The following is a 16,202-nucleotide window of genomic DNA, read 5'->3' on the forward strand; positions in this document are numbered from 1 at the left end:
GATAGACAAGGATTGTGAATAGTATTAAGAATATAAGGAGCAGATGGAAGTTGTTGAAGACCATGAAGAGTATGTATGAGAATGCTAAGGCTGCAGTGCGTGTGGATAGTGAACTGAGTGAGTTTTTCAATTTGAGGGTTGGACTGAAACAGGGTTGTGCCATGTCTCCATGGCTGCTCAATCTGTATGCGGATGGGGCTATAAAACAGATACAAGGTAGGGCGGTGGATGTTGGAGTGGCCCTAGTGAGAGAGGGCAGTGTTTGGAAACTCCCTGTACTGTTGTTTGAAGATGATACTGTGTTGTTAAATGAAGACAAAGGGGAGCTGCAAGGCATTGTGGATGAGTTTGGGAGAGTGTGTAAGAAATGGAATCTAAAGGTGAATGTAGAGAAGAGTAAAGGTATAGTCTTCAAGAGAAGTGATGTCAGTGAATGCACAGCGAGGTTGGATGAAGAGGAAATGGAAAATGTGAGTGCGTTTAAGTACTTGGGTAGTGTGATGAGTAAGGATGGAAGTTTTGAGAGTGAAGTGCTGGAATGGGTACAACAAGGAAGAAAGGTAGCTGGTTCCTTGAAAGCAGTGATAAGAAACAGAAAAGTGAGCATGGAAGTGAAAATGTTACTACATGGCAGTATTGTGGTACCAATTCTAACATATGGAAGTGAAGCTTGGACCTTGTTGGAGGGACAGTAGTCAAGAGTGAGAGCAGTGGAAATGAGTTATTTGAGAGGAGCATGTGGAGTCACCTGGAGAGACAGACTGACAAATGAGGAAGTGAAGGAGCACTGTGGTGTGGCTGTGGATGTGTTAGGAAGCATTAGGAGAAACAAACTGAGGTGGTTTGGCCATGTGAACAGGATGGAGAGTGAGAGACTGATGAGGAGAGTGTATGTGAATGAGGTGGAGGAGGGGGGAGGGAGGGGGAGGCCAAGGATGAGATGGAGGGATGGAGTGGAGAGGTACATGACAGAGAGGGGTGGGAGCTTAGAGCAGGCCAGTGAAATGGCAGGGGACAGGACGACACAGAGGTGATTTGTTTGTGGTCACCCCTTACGGGATTAAGGTGTCTGGCAATAGACAGACAGATAGATAACTGTAAACCATATATGAAAGCTTAAGCACGTTTCCTCATCCTGTACCAGCACAATGTGCATTGTATTCTCTGTTTAGCATTACCTGTACCATCCAGACATCTGGGATTCTGATTTATCCAGCACTCTGATTTTCCCCTATTTGCTGGTTGTCTCATGCTCTTGTAATGAACTTTCAACTACATACAATTGCCTGGCTTTAGCTGATTAAAATATTTATGTTGTCTCGACCATAAATATATTGGTAGTGATACTATTAACTCTCTCAAGCTCCTGTGACTTGTGCTCGGCTTAATAAAATAATATGGAGGTTGCTGGAGTAAAATACTTGACTTCTCAACTTTAAGAAGGTTGAATAGGAGTTCACCTGCATTTGAAAACTGAGTCATGTGTTATATTTCCCTCTGTTGTGAAAATTTTTTCCATGACTTTTTTTCTTACTCTTTTACACACAAGTGATCCAATTTACTTATCATACACAGAAAACTGAAATCTGGTGATCTGGTGATGGAGCTCTTGGGCAAGAATGAACTGAGCCTTCTTGCTACAGTTCAAATTCAAGAGGTGACCATGGGTTTTTCTATCATGTAAAATACTACCACAGGTGTAGACTAGTTTCCTACCCTTCAATGCTGTGTACTATGGTAGCCTTGTCTTGGGTCCCTACACCATGAAGGGGGCAATATGAGATAGGCAGTTACTGTTTTACAAAACAATCTTACCTTAACAACAGCTCAACAATTTTTAGATATTTACAGCTGGAGCAACCTAATATGTATAACCCTGACAGCATGACAAATGCAGGCACAACTAGACTATTATATCTTGAGACCAGAGGCAATCAATATATCTAATCCAGATGCGACAGGTACACTTGAAATAAAACTTTACCCACTTCACTCAGATATGCTTTTTTAATTCTAACAACCTTCAACGATTTACTCAGCTCAGGAGAGAGACTTCAAAATGGATGGGCTAGATACAGCTGCTGTCAAATGCTTCAGTGCAAAAGATCTTTCTCACGTAGAATGCAATCATCTAGAGGTAGTGAGAATATAAAACAATTATGTCCTCAATCTGATGGTGTTAAGATAAGAGGTTTAACGATCTTACACTGAGAGAGGGGTGTGTGAGTTGGGAGCAGGGCAGTGAAATAGCGGGGGACAGGGCGCCTTGGAGGCGATTTGTTTGTGGCCACCCCAAACAGGATTGAGGCGTCTGGCAATAGATAGATAGATAGACATTGAGAGTGGACATCTTTAAGCTGGTAAGGTTAAAAGGAGAAAAAATTTATTGATCTTACCTTGAGAGCGGAAGTCCATGGTACAGGAATACTTCATTTCCGCTGGGTCTAATGCTGTGGCCCCCTCCATGGTAGGTAGGCTAGGTGGGGGTGGATAGTGGCTCCCATACCCTCCAACACTCCCACCCACACTGCCAGCACCTCCTCCACCAAGGCTACCTGTGGCACTTCCTGTACACACAAAATGGAGAGTATGAACACAATGTACAGATTCTTTCACAAACACAGCCACTCCAACATAGCATGAACACAAAATACAATCACAAACACAGCCACACTGACATAGTATGAACACTATATACACACAATCACAAACACAGCAAGTCTAACACAGTACAAATACAATATACACACATTCATTCACAAACACAGCCTCTCCAACACACTTGCTACATGCACTTCTCACTCGGCACTTCAAAAGCTTTCCACACCTATACCCATGCCTGGTGCACTATCAGTTATCCTCCCAAACCCACAACACATATGTACTGTAGAGCTGCCTGCCTGTGTCAGATGGCACAACCTGGCAACTACAATACATACATGAGGATATGAACACAAATGACTATTAAAGATCAAGTACAGAGATGTAAATAAAATCTGAGTTCCATATAGGATTAGACATTATTATTTATCGTCTGTTATCATCCCAAGTGAATACCGATTTTTTTTTCCCTATGCCATCTACAATAAATGAAAATAATATATAATACCACATTGCAACTCACATTCAAAGCCCAATTTTGAAATCCAGATGACTTGTCCAGGAGACACATTAACCCTTGTTGCAACAAGTACGCCAATTTACATCACTGGAAACTCCTTACTTGTTGCTGAACTAAGAATTCCATGAATGAATTCATCTCCGTAATTTACCTATAAGTTCCTGTATACAGTACTGTACTCTGCATTTCCATGTGGCACTTGCACTACTCTGTTCTTAGGCTTCTCCTCTTATACATTTCCTTACCTGGGTAAAATGGGGGGAAAAAAAATCTGAAGTAAAAGACCTGATCAATGTAACCAAGGACTTTCTCATGGTTTCCTAGAAAAGGTTATCAACTCCTCCAACCCAAGAGGTTTCACCCATATTGAAAAAATTGTCTGTCATTAACCAAAAAAGTACGACGTACAGTACACCCTTGATATTGTGAACTACAGGGTAATTGGTAGCATACCCTTGATGTTAAATCAGAACGCCATGCTGTTTGGTAGTTTTCCAGGTGTCGTAGCTTTTACTGAACAAAGATCGTTAAATACAGAGCATCGTTCGGCTGTACTGTCATACACAATAACATACAGCTAGGTCTAAATGGCTCTTTTTCTCAATAAATGCTCTATTAATGGCTCCTTTCACGATGCTGGTTACCCAGAGACTGATGTGACTTTTTGTGTGTGTGTAATTCACCGGGTCAGTCAGGATCACTTGATGGTCATGATCGTGTGTGTGTGTGTGTGTGTGTGTGTGTGTGTGTGTGTGTGTGTGTGTGTGTGTGTGTGTGTGTGTGTGTGTGTGTGTGTGTGTGTGTGTGTGTGTGTGTGGAGACGCCACTTTGGTCGGTGTTTCCAGCACATCCTTTGTTTTCCTGACTGAAAATTTGTTAAATGAAATAATGTTCAGCCAGGCCAGGTGGTCGTTAAACATTAAAAGAGGGTTCTGTACATCATCAGTTTACCATACTATATATTCTTGGACTAAAGGGTTTAATGGAGACTGTTCATAACTCTCTTCAAGTGGGGATGCTTTAAAAATATTCATGGCATCAGTTTTATGTTTGGATGTATATTTCTAACCCTTTCAACCTGCACAATCTCTCTTTAAGCTGAGTAAAATTGTCTGGCATTTGAAAATATATATATATATATATATATATATATATATATATATATATAAATAACGTTGGGTCTGGTTAGTACTTGGATGGGTGACCGCCTGGGAACACCAGATGCTGTTGGCATAACGTTCTCCCTACGTGTCAAGTGGGGTTGGTGGAGGATTAGTGCCCCTCCCTGTAAAACAATTAACTCTGAGCCCTTGGGCACCCCGTTTGGGATACGTGGCGTCTGGCAATGGATGGATATATATATCCTCTGGCTGACAGGGTACATTCTGAACCCTCAAATTTAAATATTGCCATACTCAAGATAAAACACTCAGATTTCATATATTTACCTTTACTACAAATCCTAATAACTTGTAGATATGATCAGGTGACGAGTGATATACGCAAGTCTGGCACACCTAAGAGGTTGCTCTGCTAATGAAATTGTCTACACATTATAGTATTTAAAACTTTTCTAAATTCCATCCACTAGCTGAATTAAAAACTGATTGCATTCATATCTGACATACCTGTTATCATATATCCCATATACGAAATGCATCTGGCAAAAGACAGACAGACAAATATAATGACCTAATGCTAACCAATATATGCCCATTTGCTGAATACCATTTTCATGTTCTGGTTCCCTGGCCATGTACAATAGTAGCACTATAATGTATCATAAGTGTTTTCAAACTCTGGGCTGATGAGCACTCTCAGCAGTATGGAAAGAAAGGTTACAAGCTGTGGTCATCTTAAAACATTCACTTATAAAGGAACACTACTGATCATATAACATTACCCCAAAGTAGGAGCACTTTAATATCTTAGATAACAGACTGGCATACTACCATACTATGCAGTTGATCTATGTCGTTGTGACCTTGCACCCTCCTGGGACCTATTGTGCACAAAATAGCCACAAGAGAACAGTCACCATTCTGCCTCATGACATCCCTCTTGCTCTTCTAATTATTTTCTTTCTTTGCCAACTCATCTTTTAATTGTTCAAGCCTTTTCTCCCATATGGTGGGGAAGTGCTTCTGCTGCAACACGAAAAACTGGATAGCTGCCAACCCCCTTTTCATTCTAATTTCTTGCCTCCTGTCTACACGTCCAAGCCACTTTAATGTGTTTCTTTTTTCCTCCACATCACCACACTGTATACCTTCATAATTCATACCAAACTTTCATTCTACTATATTCATAACCTATACTCCATTTGCTGTTTTCAATAACCTAAATCTTTGACATTATCACTCAACATCCACAGTTCACAACCATACATATGAGTTGGTAAACTTACAGTCTCAATACTTGCTTGATTTCCAAACTTCTACTATATCACATCATCCTCTTTCTCTCATTCCCTCAACTTACAATCAGCGTGTGCATTTTCTTAATTTTGGAAACCAATGAGTGGGTCTTTCACATTACCTCACCTCTCATACTTCCTCAACTACTAATCCATAACACTCATTTACAATACTCCTTGTTTTGTTGCATCATTAAGTTGCTGATACAGCAACACCTTTCTTCATTTAAAGTTAACTGTGATTCATTAAAGTCAGAGATAGGTGTTCCTGGACTTATAACTCCTCAATCATAAAGGAGAAACATCCCTCACTTACAGTACTATCACTTAAAGTAATCTTTTGCTTGTACATATCATGGATGTTCAGAAAGAACTGGCTGTATTTTCTTCCTCCCCTCTCTAATTTATCTTTATCTCAGATGAGTGGATTGAGACAGTTGAGACATTCTGAGAGGATTAGAAAAGGAGATTGGCTAAGGAGGGTAACAGGTATGAATGTAGACAAAGGAAAGTGTGGAGTGAGGTCTTGTGTGGAGACCTCTGGGCTATAGGGCTGACTAAAGAAATACGATAGCTCAAGATCGCAATACATGAAGAGTTGCCACCAAATAAAAAAGAACTACACATGCTAGCATGGTCAATATTCTCTAAGCATAAATGTAAACATAATTTGTCAGCCTCTCTTACTTCAAATATCAGTTTATCACTCATTACTTCCTTTTTTATTCATTCCCATTCCTCCCCTCTCCAATTCATCTTTTTCACCTTCTTACCTCTGCCAAACATGTGCTGCTTCTTGAGAGGTAGTGGAGCCATACGGTGAGGATCCTCCTGAGGGTATCGGTAGCTGCCTCCTGCGCTGCTGTAATCACCCCCACTCTGGTTCCGACTTCCACCATCTAATGTGATGAACACGAGAGTACATGCTCATCAACAGGATAGTAATTATGCAGCAAAATGAGTTATTACTTCATGAATGGTAACAAAAGTCCAAACAGTATAGGGCATTATTATATCATGAATGGTAAGTACGATCCAAATACAGTACAACAGTATTATTCTTCATCACAGGGATTACACATTTATGGTGGATATGCACAGAAATCAGTCCCCTGACACTGCCACTAAGTAAATCACTGTACAGGCAGACCCCTAGATGTGATACCCCAGCATAGCGATGGGGATAGAAATACCACCCTACTCCACCGAACGATGGCCAAAGCTCGATATAATGATGGATTTTGTTTTTTTAAACCAATTTTGAAGATATTTTAGACATAAATTTGTGTTTAGGTTGATTTAGAAAGTGTTTTTAGACTTAGATTAATGTTTTAGTCATAGGTGGGGTAAACACTGTCAATCTGAGGTACAGTTTACCAAGTTTGATTTTTTCCAGACTTATTTTCATGAATTTTATAGTTTATTTTTGGGTTCAGGTGAGTTATAAACTGTTTTTAGGCTTAGTTTAGCTTGTTTTAAAGCTATTTGGGGGTTTGGGTGAGCTAGAAACTTGTTTTTGAACTCATTAGGGTGGATTTAGGACTTGGTTGGGGGGGAAACCCATGGCTCAAAAACACATCCCTATACTTTACATGCTAAACCTACCCAGAGATACAATATCCCACCTAATGATGGGTTTTTACTTAACAAATTGCATCGTTAAACCAGGGTATGCCAGTACTAAGTAAATTTAGGTACCATCATAAAGCTTCCATCAATAGATGACATAAAACAATACCAAGCCTGTGAAATATGCAAGTGAAATAGAAGCTGCTATAGACTACAATTAACCCCTACATGCCGGCTGACTTGAAATGTATAGCCATCACGATTTTGGGTGCTGAGCAACGCCAGTTGACGTGTATTGCCGCAAGAGTCTTCCTGCCACCCTTTGATCTAACTTATCCTGACTCATCGATGGGACCACCTGGAGACATGGGGATACTTTCATTTGAAAGAGGAAGAGTTGGTGAGTCTTATGTATCTTTACCTTTTTCTCTAGCTTTATAGTTTGGCAGATACTGGGCTTTGAAGTACAGGTATATTTTCCCAAAATCATGAAATCCCTCATATGGAGGAGTGTGCGACATCGGAAACCCCCCGGCATGTAGGGGTTAAAGTTCATAAAGGCTGAAAAGTAAACTACTCCACTGAATCCCTATATGCATGCATTACCCTTTAAGAAAAATGATTATATATATATATATATATATATATATATATATATATATATATATATATATATATATATATATATATATATATTATACCACAGAAACAATAAGAACAAAGTACAGATCATGACTGGGCCAACTTGCATGATGAATTACCATCTCTCATTCTCACTGCATGTACAGAATATCAGAGGATTTTTCCTGAATAACAATATATCATTTCATACCAATTTGTTTACTCAAATACAGTAAATCATGTACCATTATGATTTTGGGTATTGCTTGTTCAAGTGATAATTCAGTATAGCTGAACATCAAGGTTTACAATGGCATGTGGTGTGTGCCTATATGTCACATAACTGTGTAGTATACTGTACACAAGAGACAATTTTAAAGGTAAAAATACTGTGTTTGTGTGAAAGGTCTATTTATCAAATATATTACTGTATTCTAATTTTTCTACTGACATTAAAAGGAACTTGGTGAAAGAAAAAATGTAACTACATATTTAGGACATACTGTATTAGACACTGATACTGTTATATCTTAGAATGACACTGCCTCTACTGCATCTTAGGTATGGAGCAATCACATGATGTCCTGTATAAGCTCCCACATAGGATAGTACAGATTCAGTTTTGAATAATTAAGTGATGAGATCTCCCCACAAAGATCTCTATTACCACAACAATGAGGGCAGTGAAGTGCAGTATACAGTAACTGGGTAGTGGCAGAATGGTGAAAATAATATGTTCCGCGCTGCTTTCATCTGCTGATGTAAAATCAAGCAAGATATTGTGAGCTATGATAGGACTGTAAAAGCAAATAATGTATGACACTGTTTGTGGAAATAATAATGGTACTGATGTGTGGTATATTACTGCTTCACAGTGCTAGTGTGTTGTGTGTGGTGCTGGTGACTGGTGTACCTGGGTGTTGTGGGGTGGTATCAGGGGAGGTCCATGGGTCATCAGGAGTGAGGGGTGAGGCTGGGGAGTCACCACTGGTGGCAGTGACCCCCTCTCCTGCTGCCAGCACATCACATCCAGCTGTATTCATCACGGAACATTTAATCATGAACACTGCAGAATCTTCCAGTAACACATGATGCCACTGAAAGCTGAGTAATGCTGCTGCTTCTGAACAGTATGATTTTTGTGAAATTACCACAATGTACAGTAGCTACTTGAAAGATACTGACCAAGCAGAACTGCTCAAATAATAAAACATCCCTTGAGGGTTGTCCTTCATTAATAAAACTACTTTTCTCAGGCATGCTAAAATGTAATTTCCATACACATTAGAATATTTCCCTCTGCCCATCACATCTGTGATATTATCTCAAGAAAACAATGATCTGCAGAGTACAGGAACCTTATTGTGGAGAAAAAAAAAAAAAAAAAAAAAAAATCCACTCCCAACAGCAGAACACTGACTCATCTTTCAGTGGTCTTGTGGCTTCAAATTCTGACTTGATTCCTGTCAGTCTGAAGACATCACTTATATTTTGTTCTTGCCATCCAGATGCTTTATTCAGCTTCGGTAAGAATTTTCAAACTGGACAGGTTAGATACTGCCTTAATCAATTCCTGATCTACTAGGAGGCTCTCCTAAGCTGAAAAGCAATATGCCTTTAACACATTCAGTGAACAGAATATGATGATAAAGTTGCAGGTTGCAAAATCTAGTTTCTATTGCCAAAAACTTCACATCTGATCTATCTGACAGCTGGTCAATATGGAATCATGTAAAGTCATTAAGACTGTTATATTACATATAAGCTTTGATAAAGATATGTTTACATTACTGTACACCAATATGCAAACTGCAGATACAGAACTAAAACAATTCTATAATAATTAAATGAATATCTATAAAAATTTGAACTGCAGATAAGGAATTAAAACAATTCCAAAATAATTAAATGAATGTATCTATAAAAATTTAATCTAACTATACAGCATTGAATTAATGAAATACCTCCCTATCCCCCAAAAGGAAGATGGTGGACTGCAGGAAAAGGACAGCTTCACTCTGCAGTCCACTGGGTCCATTATTCAGATGAACCTAGGACTGTTACTAATACTACAGTTGTACTACTGTAAATTAAAGAAACCATGTAACAAAATGTACTAAAAATCAACTGATTAGTCAACTGAATGAGACAGCACAACAAGCAGACATTAGCTTGAACAGTACATTCCATGGGATCACACAGTGCAACATGACATTACAACTACATAATGTAACAAAATAACTATGGTTGCAACATCACACCACAAATACATAAATTATAATTAATAAAATGTTTCACAGCACTTCATTCTGAAAAAATTGCAATTTCAACTTCAAGTATAAATGAGGGCAATAAATCGGACCCAAATGAGAACCTCACATCACCTACCCGTGACACTGACACCTCCTTCTAAGTTTGCACTCTCAAGAATTCTGGAAACTGTGCACATTGTTTTTAATGGTTCCTGGCAGTACCATGAGGCATACATGAAAATTCACACAGAATAATTTACAAATAGGTAAATACAAATAGGTAAATACATATGGTGACTTCAATGCAAACAGTTCCTACACAAACTCCGGACTTTACTGTAATATGTATCTCCCCACTGTCTTAATGGAATGCCTTATGATGACCTTAATTTCACATATGGTACTACTGTATATCAAGGAACCATCCATCTTAACTTAGCTATATCCTGACCTTCTATAACTTTAAACTTAAATACTGGTACTGTCCTCTATTACGAAGTGATGAACCAATACATAAGAAAATAAACATTCACACAGTTTATCATGCAACACATACAGGAGAATATAGCACTGTGTTATTGTCCTTCTTAACAGTGCAGCACATATTTTTAAAAATGCACATTCCTTTAGGGCAAAGAAATATATGGTATGCACTTTTATCTAGTATAGGACATTCATAAATACTGTTACAAACATACAATGGAGCTTCATTCACATTGTGTTAATTCATCATGCAAGTTGGCAAAAACAACAACAAAAAAAGGTGGGGGGGAATATGCAAGGAAATAAAAGACAATTATGTGGCTGCTGTTGTTATTGTTCAACCTCAGTCTGTCTGGCTGAGCAGATCCATCAACCACAAGCAAGCAACTGCCGCTGCAGGGCTGTCCCTTGCAGTGAATCAGTGTTCCTTTGCAGCTGACAGTGCCTCACCACAGCAAGGTGCAGGGAAAAGTGTGGTTTGGTTCCCAGATGGATACCACATTTGCAAGTATCCACCCAGTTATCAGGGGCACCATAGCAAGCTCCACATCACCCCCATAATATGGTTATCACCCAGCACTGTACAGTAAATTATTTCCTGGGTTACAGAAAGCAATAAGGCCTGTCACTCAGTGAAGGGCCACCTAAAGTGGAAAGAAGAGGAATAAAAGGGACAGGAAAGAATGGGATATGTGGGAAGAAAGGAGGGCAGACACAAATACAGAATGAGAATGGGGAAGGAGGAAGTAGGTAACACTATATTAAGTGAGTGGATGATGGTCAAGAAATGTACAGTACAAAGAACGTACTATTGTAAAGTAATCTAACTAATAGTAGCATCAAACATTTGTAGAATGATAATTAATTAGGCGATGGACTGATGCAAATCATTAATATTCAGTACAAGTCACTGTACAACATATATTAGAGATGTGCCGATACCAAGATGTTGGCCGATACCGACACCGATACCGATATCCACTTTTCAGCCGATACTAATACCGATGCTCCGATACTAACAAATGGCCGATACTTTGCTGATACCGATACCGATACTTTTTTATTTTGAATTGATTTGATTTGATTTTTTTATTTATTTATCTGATGCTGGTAACATGAGTGTTGTTAATGCAGGAGCAATATAGTAATCAATAAATAATATTAATATATGATAATGTTACATAATGGTAGGTGAGGCACTCACCATCCATTCACTTGATGTAGTGCTGCTCTTTTTTTTTCTTTTTTTTTAATGTGTCCGACTCTAGGCATAGGCTTCACAGCCTGCTCTCAAGGCCCAGTAGTCCTCCTACATACCATACACCTCTCTACATATCACCACTTCAGTGCTAACACCCACCGTCCAAACTGAATACATGCTAGGGCTGTCTCATACAGGCCTGGTGTGTTGGTATTAGCGGGGGTATTTTTACGACATGTCGGCGGGTTTTCTGGTAGATCAGTAAAGTCTGATTATATGAAATTCAAATCCTTAAACTGTTCCCTGCCCCAGCGGGGATTTGAACCTGGGTCCGGTAGGACTGCAGGCCACCTCTCTACCGACTGAGCCACCGCCTGCCCTTTCCTCTCCTTCCTCCTTTCCTTCCTTCTTCTTCTGTTTTTCTTTACTTCATTCTTTCCTCGTCCTTCTGCCTACGTGTGACTTTACACTCCCTCTTTTGCTTTCTTTCCTTCATTCTTTCCTGTTCCTTCTGCCTGTGGGTGACTCTACACTGAGTGACAAGCCAAATGGTTTCCTGTACACCAGGAAACCATTTACTATGCTGGGTGGTAACCATATAACCAAATTGTGGTGCCTGGTGGTTTAGTGGGTAATTGCGGCGCTCCAATTGGATTGAGCCAGTGAAGGTTTATATCCAAGCGATGGTTGGGGTTACTGTTCACGTAATGCCACTCAGGGATGAGTGAGGCTGGTCACTCTCATTTAAAATGTCAGGACCAAATTGCTATCCCCGGGCTCCTACGCTCCTCATGGGGCAACGTAGGATTGGATGATGGATGGATGGATGGATAATGTTACATCATACATGTAATTATAATGTAATATAATATCATAACCATCTGTTTATCAGTGTCATGAAACATGAGTGTCTTGAATCACAAAATAAACCAAAGAAGTATTGGAGTATTGGCCATATTTTTACCTTGCTGATACCGATACTACAAAAAAAAAAGGCTGATAATGACGATACCGATACTGATACCGATACTATCGGCACATCCCTTATATACACTGTTTGTATGGGTAGAATTATATTTACGACTATACCTGTGATGGTCTAATTAACAACTTGTAATTAGAACTGAAAGAAATAATTGACATATAGGTGATGGTAAAATGAAGGGAAGCAATGCAAATACTGTACTGTAAACATGACTGATGAAATAAGATAAAAAGAAAATTTGGTAAAAAAAAAAAAAAACACAGCAACAACATGTAAAATGACATAGAAAAGATGCAGGGAGTACATGCATTTGATAACCAAAATGCTGCAACTTAGACAAGCAAGATTGGAAAAAAAAAAAAAAAAAGTGTAATATATGTTTTAACTTGCACCATGAGGAAATTCAATAATAGGACATAAAATACCCATACACTTAAAGGAAAGTAACATAGTACCATTAACACTAAAACTAAAAACAGAAAAATGAGAGAGTGACGTACGTGCAGACAACTCACAGTCGCTCATGGCCATCTCCATCAATCCTAACGCTTCATCATTCAGGATGGATGACAGCAAACCATCTGTTGTCTGGTTCATCTCTGTGCTCGTATTCTGTAGGTCAGGTAGTTATGAATTAAATAACTGACTGCAACGTACAATAGAAAACTAGTGGTTACAAAATCAGTAGCCACATTCCTAATGTCCTTATAATAAAGTCCTGAAATCTCACTGGACAAAAGCCTGAATCAAATTCTACTACTGTACAGATGAAATGGAAGTAAAAACTCTAGATGAGATGGATGTACAGGTGACTCTATAATAAAACAGCAATAACAGCATGTTTATGAAAACATGTCAGCATGACCTATTACAAAACACAGAAATGCCAAGGATGATCTCCACGTGAGTAATTTTACATCTGAACTTAACTACTGTTATGCATGACTCTCTTAAACTAGCTAAGCTCAAACAAGAATACAGAAAACTGTTTACAATATGCTCAAGATATTATATACAGTATCATTAATGCCTCCAGAAACAATAACACGCCTCGTTAATTTCCTTTTTAAAGGCTCCAACATGCTTGGATGCGTCGGCCTTGGTCACCTAATGGTGTCTCGCCATGCTGCCCGACCTCTGGCAGCTTCCCTATTTAGTTCCTTATCCCTGAGGTCACACTCAATGACCCTGTCCTGGGTCTTTTTCAGTCTACCTCTCACAACACTACCCCTAAAGTTAACACTTCTTCCTTTCTGCATCCAATTATCATCCCCCATCCTCTCCACATGCCCAAACCATCTTAATCTGCCTCTCCTCATCACAACACCAATACACTTCAGGGCCATCCTACCTCTCAACTCTTCCATCATAAAGTCTGGTACCAGCAATACACATCTCCACAGAAAAAGGAAAAGAATACTGTAGTGTCTTGGATCACAAGAGAAAAAATATGATTCTAATCCAGATTAAGCTTTAAAAATTGGGAAGTGAATCACTGTAATACTGAAGCTGTATTAGACCTTCTAACAGTATCATACAAAATTATGTACCATAAGTCAGATGATTATTTATTTTCTATTGAGGGGAATTAGCATATAGCAAACAATGTAACCATGGACCAATGGTAAGGACACACACTAGACTGAAAGATAATGCATTCAAACAAAGTTAGGATGTTGGATGATGTAAGGATGGGCAACCCGTAGCAAAGGGCTATGCACACCATCCAAAGTCCTCTTAATTGGTACAAAAGCCTGAAGCCCATCTAAGGGGGTAATGCACGACATAAAATGGCATTCTCCACATAACCACATATCATCTGTAAATCTGACCTCACAACCAAAATCAAAACTAGCTATCCAAATATCTTTCCACACAGCTTACTGGTTAAGTAAACACAATCACTAGGGCTATGTAAGTGTGACTGAACACAACTTCACTGACTTACATTACAGTGCTAGATGATTATGAAAACCAATCATGCAGCATATGCATCTGAAGTGGAATAAAGATCATATTTTCAAAGCATAACAATTATCACTACATCTGGTACAGAGGGTACCTCGAGTAACTGGTGGCTTGCATCATCAAAAACACTGACATTAGATTCATGTTCCTTGGCCCCTGCTGTGAAAACAGGCTGATGAAAACCATAGAATTTAATGTGAGTGACATTTGAACATCTACATCATACTCCAGAAAAATGGGATCTTTACCCTACAGTAGTCAGTATAACAATACATTTCTCTAGGACTACTGGGATGAGGGAAAATGCACACAGTGTAAATGACATATGTATATACAAATTATGTTCTTAGTAAATTTCTAAGCAAAGTGTACAGTATATAAAATACTGACAGAAAATAGACTTTGTGATATGAAAAGTACATCAGCAGATACCATTATGTGCTTCTATATCTTAAATGTTTCTGCAATTACAACCTGTCACAGGAAAAAATCTCTGCAAATTCTTGCAACAGATGAAGGGTAGGATATTTTGGCAGGTGATATTGTATGGTACCCTACCCCATATAATCAGTACTTCCTTCATTTAATCAGTAACACTGGCTTTTGGATATACCAGAAAGTATTTAATATTTAAAAATGACTTATTAAGTCTGGAATTGGTGGTTTGTTTAGGGAAATGGTTTATATTAAACTGGCATCTACATCAATGCACTCCATGCTGGGTCAAAAATCACTGCAAATCAATGCCTTGACAGGAAATATGACTTCCAGGCATTTGGGCACAAAGATATAAAGCACAATTCCACACTCAACTCAAAGATTCACCTGTCTGCCAAATATAATGTAAGCCATAAGACAGCAGAGGCCTTTTGGCTTATGAAGTCAGATAACTTGATTATAGTGTTCCATGATTCCTAGGGTTTACACTACACTGAATGCACTGAATACCTATACTGCACTTGTGTAAATGGAATGTTGGAGGAAGTCACACTTGCTTTCATAAGTTCCCTAACTGAGAATGAAAAGACAATATATATATATATATATACTGTATATTTTAATCACCGCTAATTAAAAGTAAAAGTTACTGCAAACCGGACAGATATAAATGTCTCACTAACTATAAGGCCTTGCACAATGAAAAAACAAATACCTATTCCATTAGGAATCAAAGCTGCTGAAATATCATAAACACCTTACAGGACAGCATTAAGAATAATGAATATATATGCTACACATCCATCTCCCCTGGATTTTAATTTCTGGAGCAAAGATGAACATGGCTGAATATCAAACTGCATGGAATATCTATCTATCTATCTATCTATAGCCTGACGCCCTAATCCCGCAAAGGGTGGCCGCAGACAAAACGCCTCCAAGTCACTCTGTCACCCACCATTTGACTCCCCTCCCCCCAACTCATCCCCCCCTCCCTCATATACCTCTCAACTCCATCCCTCCACCTCATCCTCGGTCTACCCCTCCCTCTCCCCCCCTCCACCTCACCTACATACACCCTCTTAGTCAGTCTTTCATTCTCCATCCTCTCCACATGTCCAAACCACCTCAGTGTATTTCTCCTAATC

General features: G+C 39.0%; 1 protein-coding gene across 2 annotated transcripts in view; it reads right to left on the reverse strand.

Annotated features, from left to right (window-relative positions):
• Window positions 1-16,202, reverse strand: part of cnc (NFE2 like bZIP transcription factor cap-n-collar) — an 820,654-nt gene that overhangs the window by 52,137 nt on the left and 752,315 nt on the right. For both annotated transcript variants that reach the window (XM_080270051.1, XM_080270050.1), the window contains exons 9-12: window positions 13,149-13,260; window positions 8,641-8,760; window positions 6,311-6,436; window positions 2,397-2,567 (exon numbers count right to left, since the gene is read on the reverse strand). In XM_080270051.1, coding sequence (XP_080126177.1) covers window positions 2,397-2,567; window positions 6,311-6,436; window positions 8,641-8,760; window positions 13,149-13,260 — 529 coding nt within the window. The remainder of the gene's footprint in view (window positions 1-2,396; window positions 2,568-6,310; window positions 6,437-8,640; window positions 8,761-13,148; window positions 13,261-16,202) is intronic.

This window comes from Coenobita brevimanus, chromosome 39 (genome assembly GCF_032717465.1).
Source record: "Coenobita brevimanus isolate Jiangsu-jjx chromosome 39, ASM3271746v2, whole genome shotgun sequence".
NCBI classification, from domain to species: Eukaryota; Metazoa; Arthropoda; class Malacostraca; order Decapoda; family Coenobitidae; genus Coenobita; species Coenobita brevimanus.